The 14,827-nt window shown below is 41.1% G+C and overlaps 1 protein-coding gene across 1 annotated transcript; it reads right to left on the minus strand.

Moving 5' to 3' along the window:
- Window positions 1-1,185: 1,185 nt before the first annotated feature.
- Window positions 1,186-11,087, minus strand: KRT20 (keratin 20). The gene is made up of 8 exons (XM_004012875.6): window positions 10,636-11,087; window positions 8,115-8,197; window positions 6,346-6,502; window positions 5,847-6,008; window positions 5,555-5,680; window positions 3,505-3,725; window positions 2,534-2,565; window positions 1,186-2,027 (listed from the first exon to the last, which is right to left on the minus strand). The coding sequence occupies exons 1-8, from the start codon at window positions 11,023-11,025 to the stop codon at window positions 1,930-1,932; spliced, it is 1,269 nt and encodes a 422-aa protein (XP_004012924.2). The 5' UTR covers window positions 11,026-11,087; the 3' UTR covers window positions 1,186-1,929.
- Window positions 11,088-14,827: the final 3,740 nt, after the last annotated feature.

Here is a 14,827-nt window from a genome sequence, read left to right on the forward strand (position 1 = left end):
TGAGTTCAAACTTGCTCTGTTACTTGGTAACTGTGACTTTGGGAAAGTACTTTTTTGTGTCTTCATATATAATTCTCATTTGTCCTTATGTGTAAAATGGGAATAATATGGTAGGTCAAACCAGGTAAAATCGCTGTTTCTGAAGGTCAAAGATGATCATCTGTTGGCAAGTTCATATGATCCAATCCAAATCCCTCTACCTCACAGGTAGAAGACTTTCCTTGTAAAGATTAAATGGGAAAGGCATATAAAATGCTGGCACACTGTTTAACTCATAGGAAGTGCTCAGTAAATATTAGATATGACTATCTTAAGTGAATCACATTATTATTTTCAATATAATAATCACTCAAAATCCTATTTATTTATAAACGCGAATATTAAAATTTAAATTTGAGCTATCCATTTCCTAGAATACAGTGATAGAGGGGAAATTAATTTTTTCCTGGAAACATTTGGAAGGCAGTTATTACTCACAAAAATGCAAATTTAGTGAGATGTAGAATTTAGAAGTCTCACTAGAACACGGTATGTGACCCTTCGTATCTGGTTTCTTTCACTTAGTATCATGTTTTTAAGGTTCATCCCTGTTGTCCTGCGTCAGCACTTCATTCCTTTTTGTTGCAGAATACTGTTCTGTTGTGGGGCTTCCTCAGAGGCTCAGGGGTAGAGTACCCTTCTGCCAATGCAAGAGACACAGGAGTCAGAGGATTTGATCCCTGGATCGGGAAGATCCCCTGAAGGAAGGCATGGCAACTCACTTCAGTATTTTTGCCTGGAGAATCCCGTAGACAGAGGAGCCTGGCGGGCTACAATCCTGACTCACGACGAGTCAGACATGCCTGGCGTGGCTGAGCACGCAGCACTGTTCTGTTGCTGAGGTCTACCACATTTTGTGTATCTGTTCATCAGGTGATGGGCGGCGTTTGAGCTGTTTCCATTTTGGGGCTGTTAAAAATAATGCTGCTATGAACATTTGTATACAAAAGAACACATTGTATGATTCTGTTTATATGAAACGTCCAGATTAGGCAAATCCATAGAGGGAGGAAATGGATTAGTGGTTTTCAGAGGTTGAGGGGAAGAGGTTTGGAGGGACTGCCAAAGGAGCTTCTTTTTGGAGTGATGAAAATGCTGTAAGATTAGATAGCGGTGATAGCTGCACAACTCTGTGAACATGCTAGAGACAGCTGAATTGCATACTTTATTATAAAAAATAGTGAGAAACATTTCATAATATACAATTACCGCATAAAGAAAGAGAGCACCCGATGATGATTTATGCAGTTTATTATCATAAGGAGAAGCATTCTGCCTTGAGAAAGGTTTTGCTAATTTTGTTTTCAGTCTATTCCCATTTCAAGCATAATGTGCTTCATTCTTATTCTGCTCAGCGTTTATGATCGGAATTTGACTCTCAAATTATTCAGAGCCGAGCTGAGTTTTAAAGACAGCCAAGACAATAAGGGGGGAAGCAAATATAATTTAAAGCTAGCAGAATTATATTGATATTAAAAATTCAGTGAAATTAATCAAGAAATTGACTCAAGAATCCAGGAAACCCTGAAAGGAGATTTTTGCAATTCAGAAATGGGAGGCGTTAGAGAGGTTCGTTTATAGTTTGCATAGCCTCCTCTGATTTGTAAGGTTTAGTAATGATATTAGCTTGTGATTAATGCATTTTGTGTTAAAGGCAGCAGTAATGATATTTTAAATATCCCAGTGATCATTGGATTTCATTTTTGCTCACAGCTTCTCTGAGTAAAACATTTATATTCAATTACAGAGACTAGTAAATGGACTCCCTTCTCCCCCCTCTAATCACCAAGAAACATTAATAGTGCTTTCTGATGCCAGTTTCTTGAAGGGAGTGAAAGTTATAGCTACATTTCTTTCGAAACCTCAGCAGCATCACTTTCTGCCAGCCCTTCATATATTTTCTTCCACTTCTTTGACTTCAGATGACACAACCTTGCCATCCACTACTTCTTGTACGACTGTCTTAATCTTCCTGGTTTTCTTTATGTCTGAATTGAGATTTAAATATAAAATGTTAATTCAAACCCAAGACGCTACTATTTTAGAATACTCAGCTTTAAATTACTATTTTGTATGTATTTCCTTCTTTTAGAAAGGAGTTGAACCCATTCTGTTTCTGAAATGATCTGAAGTCCATTTTCTAAATAAATGAGAAAAATCTTCTACTCTCCCCACTCCCCACAAAAGAAATATGTCATATTGAATTAAGTAAAATGCACATTTTCATCTTGTTTTTCTCTTTTAGGATCTTAGGATGTCTCAGGACAGTAATAAGAGCCTGGGCCAAGAAAATCACCCCATCAATGGGAATGTGAGAAATTTCCCATATGGAGGATTTCTTTATATGATGTGCCCCGAATTCAGAATCCGTAAGATGATATCTGTTTACTTAAGAGCCGACTTTCCTTTACTTTTCACCAGTGGCAGATAAGTGGTAAACTACTGAGTGAAAATTCAGTCTTATAGGAAATGTGTAAGAATTTAGAATACTTACCTCTCTCATCTAGAGTGCTTAACTGATATTCTCTAGTTTTGTTTTTCGTTTTTTTGAGAAAAAGAAAAAAAAAAAAAGAAAAACAGAAAAATGTGTTATTATCATTTTGCAAATGAAATGCTCTCCTGCCTGTTCTGCTTAAAAATAAAGTCTGAGTGATGTGTGTTTTACTACTGTTTGTCTTTCCCCCCTCTTTGCAGTGCTTGCTCCTTCAAGCTGGAGTGTCTTACTTTTTAACTTGAAAAATCCATAGCTTCAGAAATGACTGGTTTAACATACACTAGGGATCTTTAATTACTAGAAGTTTCTGTAATTAGAATAACAAAATTATGAAGGCGGTTTACATCTTGTGTTCTTTTGTTGCCTTTCGTGGGGGTGGTATTTGAAGACAGTTGCACTGATGATTCTCAGACTGGTTCCCACAGACCTCTGTGGACTGTTTTTCAATTCATGATCTTGCAGTGAGAACTCTAAAAAGTTACAGTGCTTTCACTTGGAACTCTGCTCAATGTTATGTGGCAGCCTGGATGGGAGGGCAGTCTGGGGGAGAATGGTACATGTATATATATGGCTGAGTCCCTTGGCTGTTCCTTCACCTGAAGCAATGACATTGTTAATCAGCTATACTCCAATAAAAAATAAAAAGTTTAATAAAAAATTATAGTGCTTTCAATTATGTATCAATCATAACAATTAACACAAGCATATCTGTATCGGATATGCTTAACCATCTTCTATCTCAGTCCTACAGCATGACCTGAAGCACAAAGGATTAGTATTTTTTTGAGGGGTGTGCATACTGGTTGGTAAATTTTTGTTTTGTTGGTGTTGTTGGTGGGGGTGTGTGTAGTTGTTTTTCAGCTAGGTATTACATTGGTGCTGGGGAAAGAGTTACAGAGTTTAAGGTATGGACATTAAAATAGAATAGCAGATAGACATCGACATCTATCCTTTGATTCTAAGAGCCTTACTTGACATCTTCTCCTTCCAGAAGACGGCGGTAGGTAGCAATTTCCTGCTCAAGCCGGATCTTTATATCAAGGAGGATATTATATTCATGGATCTGGCATTCTGTGTCCATCCGAACCTGCACCAGTTGGCCCTCGAGCAAGTTTAGCTGTGCCTGGATTGTGGCCAAGTGGCTACTATAACGAGCATTGGTCTCCTGTAGTGTATGCTCCAAAGCTTCTTTCTATGAGCACAAGAAAAAGCAGATGCTTCTTATTTGAGGATCCGATTTAAGAGGTGCCTCGATGGTAATTTCTCTTGAGAAGAATTCTTTTATCTAGTCATTGTGGGAATCATGCATATTTCTAGCTTTATCTCTCACTTTTTCCAACTAGACAGCCTCAGCTAATCAACAGGGATCACTGGCTCTTCAGGTTTTTGTTTGTTTATTTGAGTTTGCACTCTGTGGTATATGTATTTTTGTTCTCTGTATTTGCTTCTCCTCACTGTGATTTGTAGTGCCTTTCCATTAGGAGGACTGGACTTGCTAAACCTGTTGATGGTAGGCTTGGTTATGTGAGTTTCTTTGGCTAATGAAATGCAAGTGAAACTGACCAATGCATTTTATGAGGAGACAGCTTTAAGAGCTATCACATAGTCTAGCTATTGCCCCTTTCCTTCTGGCACAACACTGGCATGTCCACTTACCCTGGAGTGGAAAAGTCATGGAGCAGAGCTGAAGCCAGCCCATGATGGATGTAGTGCTGTTGCCACAGGGAAGAACAAAATCTGACTACGTGTTGGATCTGTTTCTTTTACTTTAACCTCTGCTTCCTGTTGCTATTGTTCACTGTCTTATCCATAATGGCCTGCCTCAGGGAACCATGCCTGTCTGCCTGAATGTTAAACCAAAGTGCCTTTGCTTAAGGAAACATCCTTATCCTGTCCACCTGTGGTGGTTTAGACACTAAGTAGTGTCCGACTCTTGCAACCCTATGGACTCTAGCCTGCCAGGCTCCTCTGTTCATGGGATTCTCCAGGCAAGAATACTGGAGTGGGTTGCCATTTCCTTCTCCAATGCATGCATGCATGCTAAGTTGCTTCAGGGATCAAACCCGGGTCTCCTGCATTACAGGAAGATTCTTTACTGATTTCCCTGGTGGCTCAGATGGTAAAGAGTATGCCTGCAATGCGGGAGACCTGGGTTCAATCCCTGGGTCAGGAAGATCCCCTGGAGAAGGAAATGGCAACCCACTCCAGTGTTCTTGCCTGGAGAATCCCATGGACAGAGGAGCCTAGCAGGCTACAGTCTATGGGGTTGCAAAGAGTTGGACATGACTGAGCAACTTTACTTTCACTTCTTTACTGACTTAACTACAAGGGAAGCCCTGTCCACCCATATGTAAATGACTACAAGAAAGAAGAAATTGATGGCCTTCCCGAGGCTAAACATTCCAGGAGATATTTGTAAGACTTATGACCTTTTTACTTTGTTTCCTCACCTCCTCCCCATCTCTGTTCTATGAAAGAAACTGGCATCCAGACCCCCGATGAGATGGTTATTTTGAGACATTAGTCTGCCATCTTCTCAGTCTGCCAGCTTTCCAGATAAAGTCTTTATTCCTGTCTCAACACCTGGACTCTGATTTATTGACTTGTTGTGTGGTGAGTAGAGTGAGCTTGGACTGAGTAACAGTTATTGTAAGCCATTGTGATTTGAAGGTTGTTACCACAGCATAATTCATCATGAGCTGACTGATATGCTTAGCCTGGAATGTCTTGTCCCCTCTTCTCCAATTAAAAATTGCGCCTTACTCTTTCCAGTCTACTTTAAAGGCCACTTTTCCTGTGACATCCTCCAGCTCTACTTTGACCTCTGCATTCTTGCAGTGTCTTGTCCTTTACTTTGACTTCTTTCTGTCTTTTCATTATCATCAGTTGTTTGATGTGTTTTCCTGACTGCTCTGCAAAGGGAGGGATTATTTCTTATAGGTACTTGCATTTCCAGAGTTCCTGATACAGGCGCTTAGTAAACACACACCCCGTGAGAGTTGAAAGTTAGATGTGCTTTACCATGCTGAGAAGAGACTGGAGCTCTATTTCCAGGACCTGGTGGGTGTGTCTCTGCTCTTTTATTTGATCCTTGTTTCCTTTTAACTCTTCAGTGCTCACTGTGACTTGCTTTTGCAGATCATTAATCTAAAGTTCCAAAATGAAAAAAAAAAAAGAATGAAAGAAAATAAGGAATAAAGGGAGGAAAGAATGGAGGGAGGGGTGGAGGGAGAGAGGAAGGAAGGAAATGAGTTATCTGTTTTTGGAAGACAGCTTCCTCACATTGGCTTACCCATTAGAATTATGCTATTACCTGTATCTCAAACTGTTCTTTGGCTTTCTGAAGGTTCTCTTGGGCCATGGCATCATATTTCTGCCTCATTTCATTCATGATGGCACCGAGGTTCAGGCTTGGAGCAGCATCCACCTCTACGTTTACATTATTGCCCAGATGAGCACGTAGGCTCCTCACTTCCTACAGGGGTGAAAATTCCGATTGATTATAGTCTGAAGTACATTCTCAGATGAGGCTATGCAGAAAAGACATAGTAAATCTTAAGGCTTCTTTCCTTGGGGATGAGTAATAGAGAAAGAAAACAGCTTAGCTAAGGCTTATTATGGTTCAGAGACTGCTCCAGGTCATTTAAACCTGGCAGCAGCCAGACTGAAAAGATGTTAAGGCTCCTATTAATCTTGTTGTCATCTTTTTCACCACCACCACAATCACCACATCTTCCTCTTTTTCCTCCTCCTCCTCATTATTATTAGAGCCATTCTATCATTTCCAACACTGCTTCTGAATATTTTCTCACCTCCTCATGTTCTTTTTGGAGGAGATGCAGGTCTTTAGTCAGCTCTTCAATTTGAATCTCCAAGTCTGCCTTCTTTAGAGTTAAGTCATCAAAGACCATTTTCAGGCCATGAATATCAGCCACCACTGTTTGGCAAATCCCCTGCTCAGCTTCATATCTGTGAATTAAGTAGTATGGAGAGATAATTGAGTTCTTCTTAAGCCATTATAGAAGAGATGATCTTAAAATGATAGTAAGATCAATCTTTATGTGGTATAAGAAGAGGTCAGTTTCAGTACATCATTGTGTCTCGATACGTTTGGAAATGTTCTGGAGAACCTTGGACTCAGATCACTTGCTTCATAGGGTAGTCTCTGTGATTTGGGGTGATTGGTAAAATAACACTCTGAAATTACTTTTAAAATTTCTTAAATTCTGGAATATATTGTTTTAAAACTTAAAAATTGCTCTAATTACTGTGTTAGCAAAGGATTCACATTATTGATATTAAATAATGGTTAGTGGAAAGACTCACAGACTTAGAGAATGAATTTATGGTTGCCAGGGGTGAAGATGGAGGGAAGGAATAGTTAGGGAGTTTGGACTCGACATGTACATTGCTGTATTTAAAATGGATAACCAACAAGTCTTTTTCCTACTTGTTGGTTAGCACAGAGAATTCTGCTGAATGTTATCTGGTAGCCTGGATGGGACGGGAGTTTGGGGGAGAATGGTTATATGTATATGTATGGCTGAATCCCTTTGCTGTCTACCTGAAACCGTCATAACATTGTTAGTTGGCTATACTCCAAGATGAAATAAAAAGTTAAAAAGTTAACTAAAAATTGGTTAGATTTACTTAATGAATGAACATGAACAGTTTATTTTTATTACTTTGTAAAAAGATGCACCCAAAGTGAATTATCTTTAAAATTCATGCATTCTCTTCTATGACCTTATATATTCCCATTTTTATTAAAATAGTAAACTTTAAGAAGTGATAATGCAATGAGACTCCCAAATGCTGACTTGGATTAATGAACTTTTACTGCTTTAATTTCTAGATCTGCTTTCTCATTTCTTTCTTTTTGATCCCTTATAGCATTATAACACTGTGCTTTTAAACCACAAAAGACTCTTCAGTGCCAATGTCTTGTACAAATTCAGGATGAGGAAGCCCTAGTGTGGAAGCAGTTATGAGGAACAGCTCTGATTGCATGTAATGTGATGTGACTGCAAGAAAGTGAACCCAACTTGAACTGCTTTAATCAACCTGGTTCTGTGGTTGGTCAGACCTTACTGTAAAACACTGTCAAACTGGAAGGATGAAGAGTCACCCCTGGAACTTTAGTCATTTACTTGAAGGAACATGGATGACTCAGAGAATCACTAAGCGCAGATAAATGACTCTCTAGATAACAAAAGGGTACAGGCAGAAAGGAAGTTGTAAACTGCCTTCCTATTACTCCAAAGAACAGAATTAGTTTCAGTAGGTGAAAAGGTAGAACTGAAAAAGAATGTTCTAGCAATCAGAGCTGACCAAGGAGAACAGTAGTAATTACTAGAGGTGTTCATTTACACTCTGGGTGACCGTATCTTAGGACTACGGGAGGAGAAGTCCAGTTCTGATGCTAGATCAGAAAGCTTCTAACACCCTTTTAATGCCAAGGTTCTGATACTATTTAGTGGGAGCTCCTTTGCCAACAATGCTGTGGGGAGTCAAGTGTCATGAAAGACCACTGAAAGGCCCTCCTTTTCAGGAAGTGTCAGCATGGTATCAGAGAACCTACTTCAGCCTGAAGTCCTCGATAGCCAGTTTAGCATTATCGATTTGCAGGACACATCGAGCATTCTGCAGCTGAGCATCTTTAATCTGGAAAATACACCAGAAAGAGTGACATTTTCAACTGGACAGAAGTCTAAAATTATTGAGCTGATCCTCAGATACAGCCTCTCTTGAACTAAAGACAATGTTCATCTCAGGGATTGCCACATGAAAATGGAAAGGAGAAATATTGGGTTGGAGCTTTAATACAATAGATTCATAAAATGCAACGTGAGTCCTGAGGGTTTGGTCAGTTTCCGTATGACTCTACAAACGAAGAGCTTAATTCAACTTGAGCCATCAGAACTTACTGAGAGCCTTGTCTTTGATGTTCCTGCCTAGAACTTTCCTGTTAGCCCCTTTCATTTGGTGAGCTCCTCTCTCCTCTCAGCCTCAACATCATTGCTTCAAGGAAGCCTTCACTGGTTTCCTCAAAACAGAGCTGGATGAACTGCCTGTGCTGTCACAGCCCTACATAGCCCTCCCTTTATCCTTCCACATGGGACAATGTTGCCTTTGTCCATATTTGTTTCCCCCAAATCACATTAGGGCTTCCCTGGTGGCTCAGACGGTAAAGAATCTGCCTGCAATGTGAGAGACCTGGGTTTGATCCCTGGGTTGGGAAGATCCCCTGGAGGAGGGCATGGCAACTGACTTCAGTGTTCTTGGCTGGAGAATCACCATGGACAGAAGAGCCTGGCGGGCTATGGTCCATGAGGTCTCAAAGAGTTGGACATTTGTGTACAGCACACAAATCACATTATGTTCACCATCATCTTCCCCAGTGCCAGCTGTTGCTGCTGCTGCTGCTGCTGCTGCTGCTGCTAAGCTGCTTCAGTCGTGTCCGACTCTGTCTGACCCCATAGACAGCAGCCCACCAGTCTTCCCCGTCCCTGGGATTCTCCAGGCAAGAACACTGGAGTGGGTTGCCATTTTCTTCTCCAATGCATGAAAGTGAAAAGTGAAAGTGAAGTCGCTCAGTCGTATCCAACTCTTAGCGACCCCATGGACTGCAGCCTACCAGGCTCCTCCACCCATGGGATTTTCCAGGCAAGAGTACTGGAGTGGGGTGCCATTGTTTTCTCTGAGTGCCAGCACTTAGTGTCTATTAAACACTGGCTGAATGAATGCACATTTGCTATGTGGTGTTAACTTGTGTAGGCACTGGGGCTATTGCGATGGCAAAGTCCCTGATCTTAAGAAGTGGTTACCTAATGGATGAATCCTCTAAGATGCATATAGATCAGAAGTCTGCTTGTAAAAGATGCTACGAAGGCATGTCTCTTTCAGTAGATCTAGTCCTGGAGAGAGCAGTCTTCTTTCATATACTGGGCCTGCTCAGGTAACATTTGGCTGTGCCTATGTGTTTAGGATGGCCTGAAATAGCTTCATAAACATGAATCATGCAATGGCTAGGGGAGAATGGTTGGCTGATTTTGAATATTTTAGTAAGAGCCTGAGAAAAATGAGCTGTTGGCAGAGGGGCAATTTAAACACCTTTGCTTTCACATCCCCACAGTTCCAGAAATCCCAAAGTAACTTCCTGTAGAATCAGAATTAAATTGCACTGATGTTTAATATAATGCAAGAAAAGAGAGACTTGCTGGCAAGTAAGTAGCCTTTGCTCTAAAGAAAGAGGAATGTTAAAATGGAAATGAAAATGAAAGGAACAATTTTCTTGATTAGATAAGAATTTTAAACCAGAGTAAGTGTTCTGTGTCACATTTGACATCTTCAGTTAGGAGCAAAGTCTTCTTTAATTCCACGTTATTGATAAAATGGAGCACTCCACCTTTCTGGTATGACATGGGAGCGGGTATGATTGCACTAAATTTGAATTGGGGCAATAAAACATTTTATGACTGTTGAAGTGGTTTCTGAACTGCTTGGTGAATGAATGATGATCAGATTATTAAATATTTTAAGAGTATTTTAAAACTCGGATATCATTAAGACCTATGCCCCATCCCCATTACCACCTTGAATCATTTCATCATTGAAATTTGTGATCCAGTATTCTGACACTTGTGGAGATTCCCTGGTGGCTCAGACAGTAAAGATTCTGCCTGTAATGCAGGATACTCAGGTTCAATCCCTGGGTTGGGGAGATCCCCTGGGGGAAGGCATATTCATTTGGAGGGCAACCCACTCCAGAACTCTTGCCTTGAGAATCCTATGGGCAGAGGAGCCTTGCAGGCTACAGTCTCTGGGGTTGCAAAGACTGGGACACAACTGTGCGACTAAGCGTGCACACACACACACACACACGCACACACACAAAGTCATCCTATTATGTAGTCAGGTTCTCTAGCAATAAGGGTAGATGGCATATAAATATAGCATATAAAAATATACCATTTTTATAGATGTGGCATTTAAGCCTAATTTGCTTTACAGTGCCCATTTGGGCCACCCAACATATACGCCCTTCTTGACGTATGAAACAGCTAGACAGTAGAGAAGAAAGCAGAAGTATCCTGCCTCACCTGATCTCGCAGCTCTTTGATTTGTTCCAGATATGCACTGTGGTCCCGACTGGTGCTAGGTGTGTTGGTTTCATACCAATGCTTGATCTGCAGTTCAAGGTGGGAGTTGGACTGCTCCAGTGACCGCACTCTTTCTAGGTAGCTTGCTAGGCGGTCATTTAGGTTCTGCATCGTCATCTTTTCATTGCCAGCAAACAGGTTTCCTCCAGCAGGGTCGCTCCCATAGTTTAGCATGTGTCTAGACGTCGAGATGCGGGTGCCGTGGCCTCCAGCCCCTCCATACACGCTGGGTGCGACCCCCCTCCTATATATGGAGCTGCTCATGCTGAGCGCAGGGCCCTGGGAGGAGGAACTCAGGCTTCGATGGAATCTTCTCTGATTGAAATCCATTGGGGGTTCTAGGAGGAAGCAGCTGTTGTAGCTTCAGGATGGATGGAGCAGAGTCCGTCTCTTGGTCGCGGACGAGCTGACCTTTTATAGAACTCACAGGAGAAACGCCTCCTCTGCTGACATGTCACTTTACGATTGACACCACAATCCACCTTGCCTTGCCTCTTTTCTTTCCCCTTTGTACAGCAGTCTATTTAATACCATTCCAGAAATTACCACTAGAGGCCTTTCTCAGAGGCTTTTTTCAGGAGTGATTTCTTTTTTCAACAGAGGAAACAAAGGGAAACTGGAAAGTATTATTTTAGTCTTTGCACCTGCCTTGGCACGTTTTCTTTCATCCTAATGTACACATAAAGCATATTTGCAATCTCCATGAATAATTTATCTGAAAATAAAGATGTGTGTACATAATAGTAAGTCACGCTAATGATAAAAAACAATGTTTAAAAATGAAAAAAAAAACTTTTCTTTTTGGTGAGAACATTTAAGTTCTACTTAAAAAAATAAATTTCAATTACACAGTATAGCATTATCAACTACAGTCACCATGTTTTAAATTAGGTCTTCTGAACTTACTCATCTTACAACTGAAAGTTTGCATCTGTTTACCAGCCTCTTCCATTGACCTCATCCCTCCACCCTCCAGCCCCTGGCAACTACTTTCCTACTCTCTTTTCTATGAGTTTGACTTTTTTTCTTTAAGGTTCCACATGTAAGTGATACCATGCAACGTTTGTCTTTCTTGGCTATTTCACTTAGCACAATGCCCTCAAGTTCTATCCGTGATGTTTCGTGTTCTTATATTCTTCATTACCCATTCATCCATTAATGGACAGTTAGGTTTTTCCACATCTTGGCTATTGTGAATAATGCTTCAATGAACATGAGAGGGCAGATATCCCAGAGACAGTGATTTCATTTCTTTTGAATATATACCCAGAAGTGAAATTGCTGGGTCAGAGAGTAGTTCTATTTTTAATTTTTTTGAGGAACCTCCATATTGTTTTACACAGATGCTGTACCAATTTACATCCCCGCTACTAGTGCACCAGTGTTCTCTTTTCTCCACATCCTCACCAGCACTTGTTATCCTGTCTTTTTGATGATAACTATTCTAATAAGTGTGAGATCATATCTCATTGTGGTTTTGATTTGCATGAGAACAATGGTATTGATAACTCACTCTTCAGAATCTCTGTTCTATGTTTTTTTGGGGGCTAAGTTTATCCTGTTAAAGGGTCATATTTTAGAAGATAATTAAAATACTTCATACAACCACAAAATTTCAAATATTTAAAGCAGGAATAAGACACTTATTCTTTTGGAGATATAATTTAGGGAAATGAATTAAATGAATGTAGGTGGATATATGCAGGTCAGGAAGCAACAGTTAGAACTGGACATGGAACAATAGACTGGTTCCAAATAGAAAAAGGAGTACGTCGAGGCTGTATATTATCACTCTGCTTATTTAACTTATATGCAGAGTACATCATGAGAAACGCTGGACTGGAAGAAACACAAGCTGGAATCAAGATTGCCGGGAGAAATAGCAATAATCTCAGATATGCAGATGACACCACCCTTATGGCAGAAAGTGAAGAGGAACTAAAAAGCCTCTTGATGAAAGTGAAAGAGAGTGAAAAAGTTGGCTTAAAGCTCAATATTCAGAAAACGAAGATCATGGCATCCGGTCCCATCACTTCATGGGAAATAGAAGAGGAAACAGTGGAAACAGTGTCAGACTTTATTTTTTTTGGCTCCAAAATCACTGCAGATGGTGACTGTAGCCATGAAATTAAAAGACACTTACTCCTTGGAAGGAAAGTTATGACCAGACCAATCTAGATAGCATATTCAAAAGCAGAGATATTACTTTGCCAACAAAGGTCCGTCTAGTCAAGGCTATGGTTTTTCCTGTGGTCATGTATGGATGTGAGAGCTGGACTGTGAAGAAAGCTGAGCGCCGAAGAATTGATGCTTTTGAACTGTGGTGTTGGAGAAGACTCTTGAGAGTCCCTTGGACTGCAAGGAGATCCATCCAGTCCATCCTAAAGGAGACCAGTCCTGGGTGTTTGTTGGAAGGAATGATGCTGAAGCTGAAACTCCAATACTTTGGCCACCTCATGCGAAGAGTCGACTCAATGGAAAAGACCCTGGTGCTGAGAGGGATTAGGGGCAGGAGGAGAAGGGGATGACAGAGGATAAACTGGCTGGATGGCATCATTGACTCGATGCACATGAGTTTGGGTGAAGTCTAGGAGTTAGTGATGGACAGGGAGGCCTGGCGTGCTGCAATTCATGGGGTCGCAGAGTCAGATGTGACTGAGTGACTGAACTGAACTGAGGTGGATAGATGATTTTGAAGTCCCCCACCCAGATGTAATGTCCTAAGACTAAACAAAGTGTTTAGCTTTCTCTGTCATTGCCTGGCTTTAGGTCTTCTTCTCTAGAGACTTGGAATAGATACTATAGAGTTTGCGCCTGACCTGGTGAATGGGGAAGTCTCTCTCGCTGGGTAAGGTCAGTGTGACACTGTGTGACGGACTCTGCTCCAGCCATCCTAAAGCTACCACTGTTCCCTCCTAAAATCCTCAGTGGATTTCACCTGCAGAAGCGTGCACAGAAGCCAGATCTTTCCCACATGTCTCCATACTGACAGCATGAGCGGAACAATTCCATGCACAGGAAGGAGTGTGTGCGGTGCCTTGTGGCTACACCCTGCCTACACAATTGGACTGGAAGCCACTGCAGGTGTGTTGACCTCCATGCTCATTTGAGCTGGGGATGTGGTCTCACCGGTGGGGATCCGAGGAACGGGATTTGTTTGCTCCACCTCATTCAAACTCCCTGACCAAAAAAATTCATACCTCCCCTGAAGCATTTAAATTGTTTCCTTCATCACGTTAAATGGAAGCGATTGGGAAATCACAGAAAAATCTTCATTGATTCAATCCTGATCCTTGAGTTGAACTGAGATTTGCATATGATTAAAGCAAGCAAACAAACAAACAAAAAAGAAAAAGCTAAGAACAGGCACAGACAAAGTCCCTGTACATTCTTTCTGAAGATTTTGGAGTTTACTTGTATTGGTGGCTTGCTTTTGTTGTTGTTGTTTTTTCTCTGAAACCAATAGTTTTTTTACTTTTGAAGTCGAATTTTTTTTTTTTTTGGTAAATATCTAAAGTAAGATGATACAATATTATTTTTCTCTTATAAACAGTATACTGCATTTGTTTTCGTTGGAATATAATTGCTTTACCATATTGTGTTAGTTTCTGCTGTGCAGTGAAGTGAATCAGCCATATGTGTATATGTATATATACATATACATGTATATATAGATATATATGCCCTCCCTCTTGGATCTTCCTCCCACCTCCACCCCCCCCACCCCACCCGTTCAAGGTTATCACCGAGCACCAAGCTGAGCTTCCTATGCTTTATAGCAGGTTCCCACTTTACACACGGTAGTGTTTATACATCAAACGTAATCTCTCGGTTTGTCCTGCCCCGCCCCCCTCCATGTCCACATCATGTCATTCTCCTTGTCTGCATCTCTATTCCTGCCCTAGAAACAGGTTTATCTGTACCATTTTCCTAGATTCCACTGCTGCTAAGTCGCTTCAGTCGTGTCCGACTCTGTCTGACCCCATAGACGGCAGCCCACCAGGCTTCCCCGTCCCTGGGATTCTCCAGGCAAGAACACTGGAGTGGGTTGCCATTTCCTTCTCCAATGCGTGAAAGTGAAGTCGCTCAGTCGTGTCCGACTCTTAGCGACCCCATGGACTGCAGCCCACCA

Source organism: Ovis aries, chromosome 11, assembly GCF_016772045.2.
Source record: "Ovis aries strain OAR_USU_Benz2616 breed Rambouillet chromosome 11, ARS-UI_Ramb_v3.0, whole genome shotgun sequence".
Lineage (NCBI taxonomy): Eukaryota > Metazoa > Chordata > Mammalia > Artiodactyla > Bovidae > Ovis > Ovis aries.

Excerpts from the sequence above, each read along its gene's own strand:
- KRT20 (XM_004012875.6), bottom strand. The coding sequence starts at position 11,025 with ATGGATTTCAATCAGAGAAGATTCCATCGAAGCCTGAGTTCCTCCTCC. Across the intron at positions 3,726-5,554 it reads TCCAGTCTCTTCTCAGCATG|AAAGAAGCTTTGGAGCATAC; the intron begins GTAAAGCACATC and ends TTGTGCTCATAG. Across the intron at positions 2,566-3,504 it reads CTGGAAGGAGAAGATGTCAA|AGAATATCAGTTAAGCACTC; the intron begins GTAAGGCTCTTA and ends AAACAAAACTAG.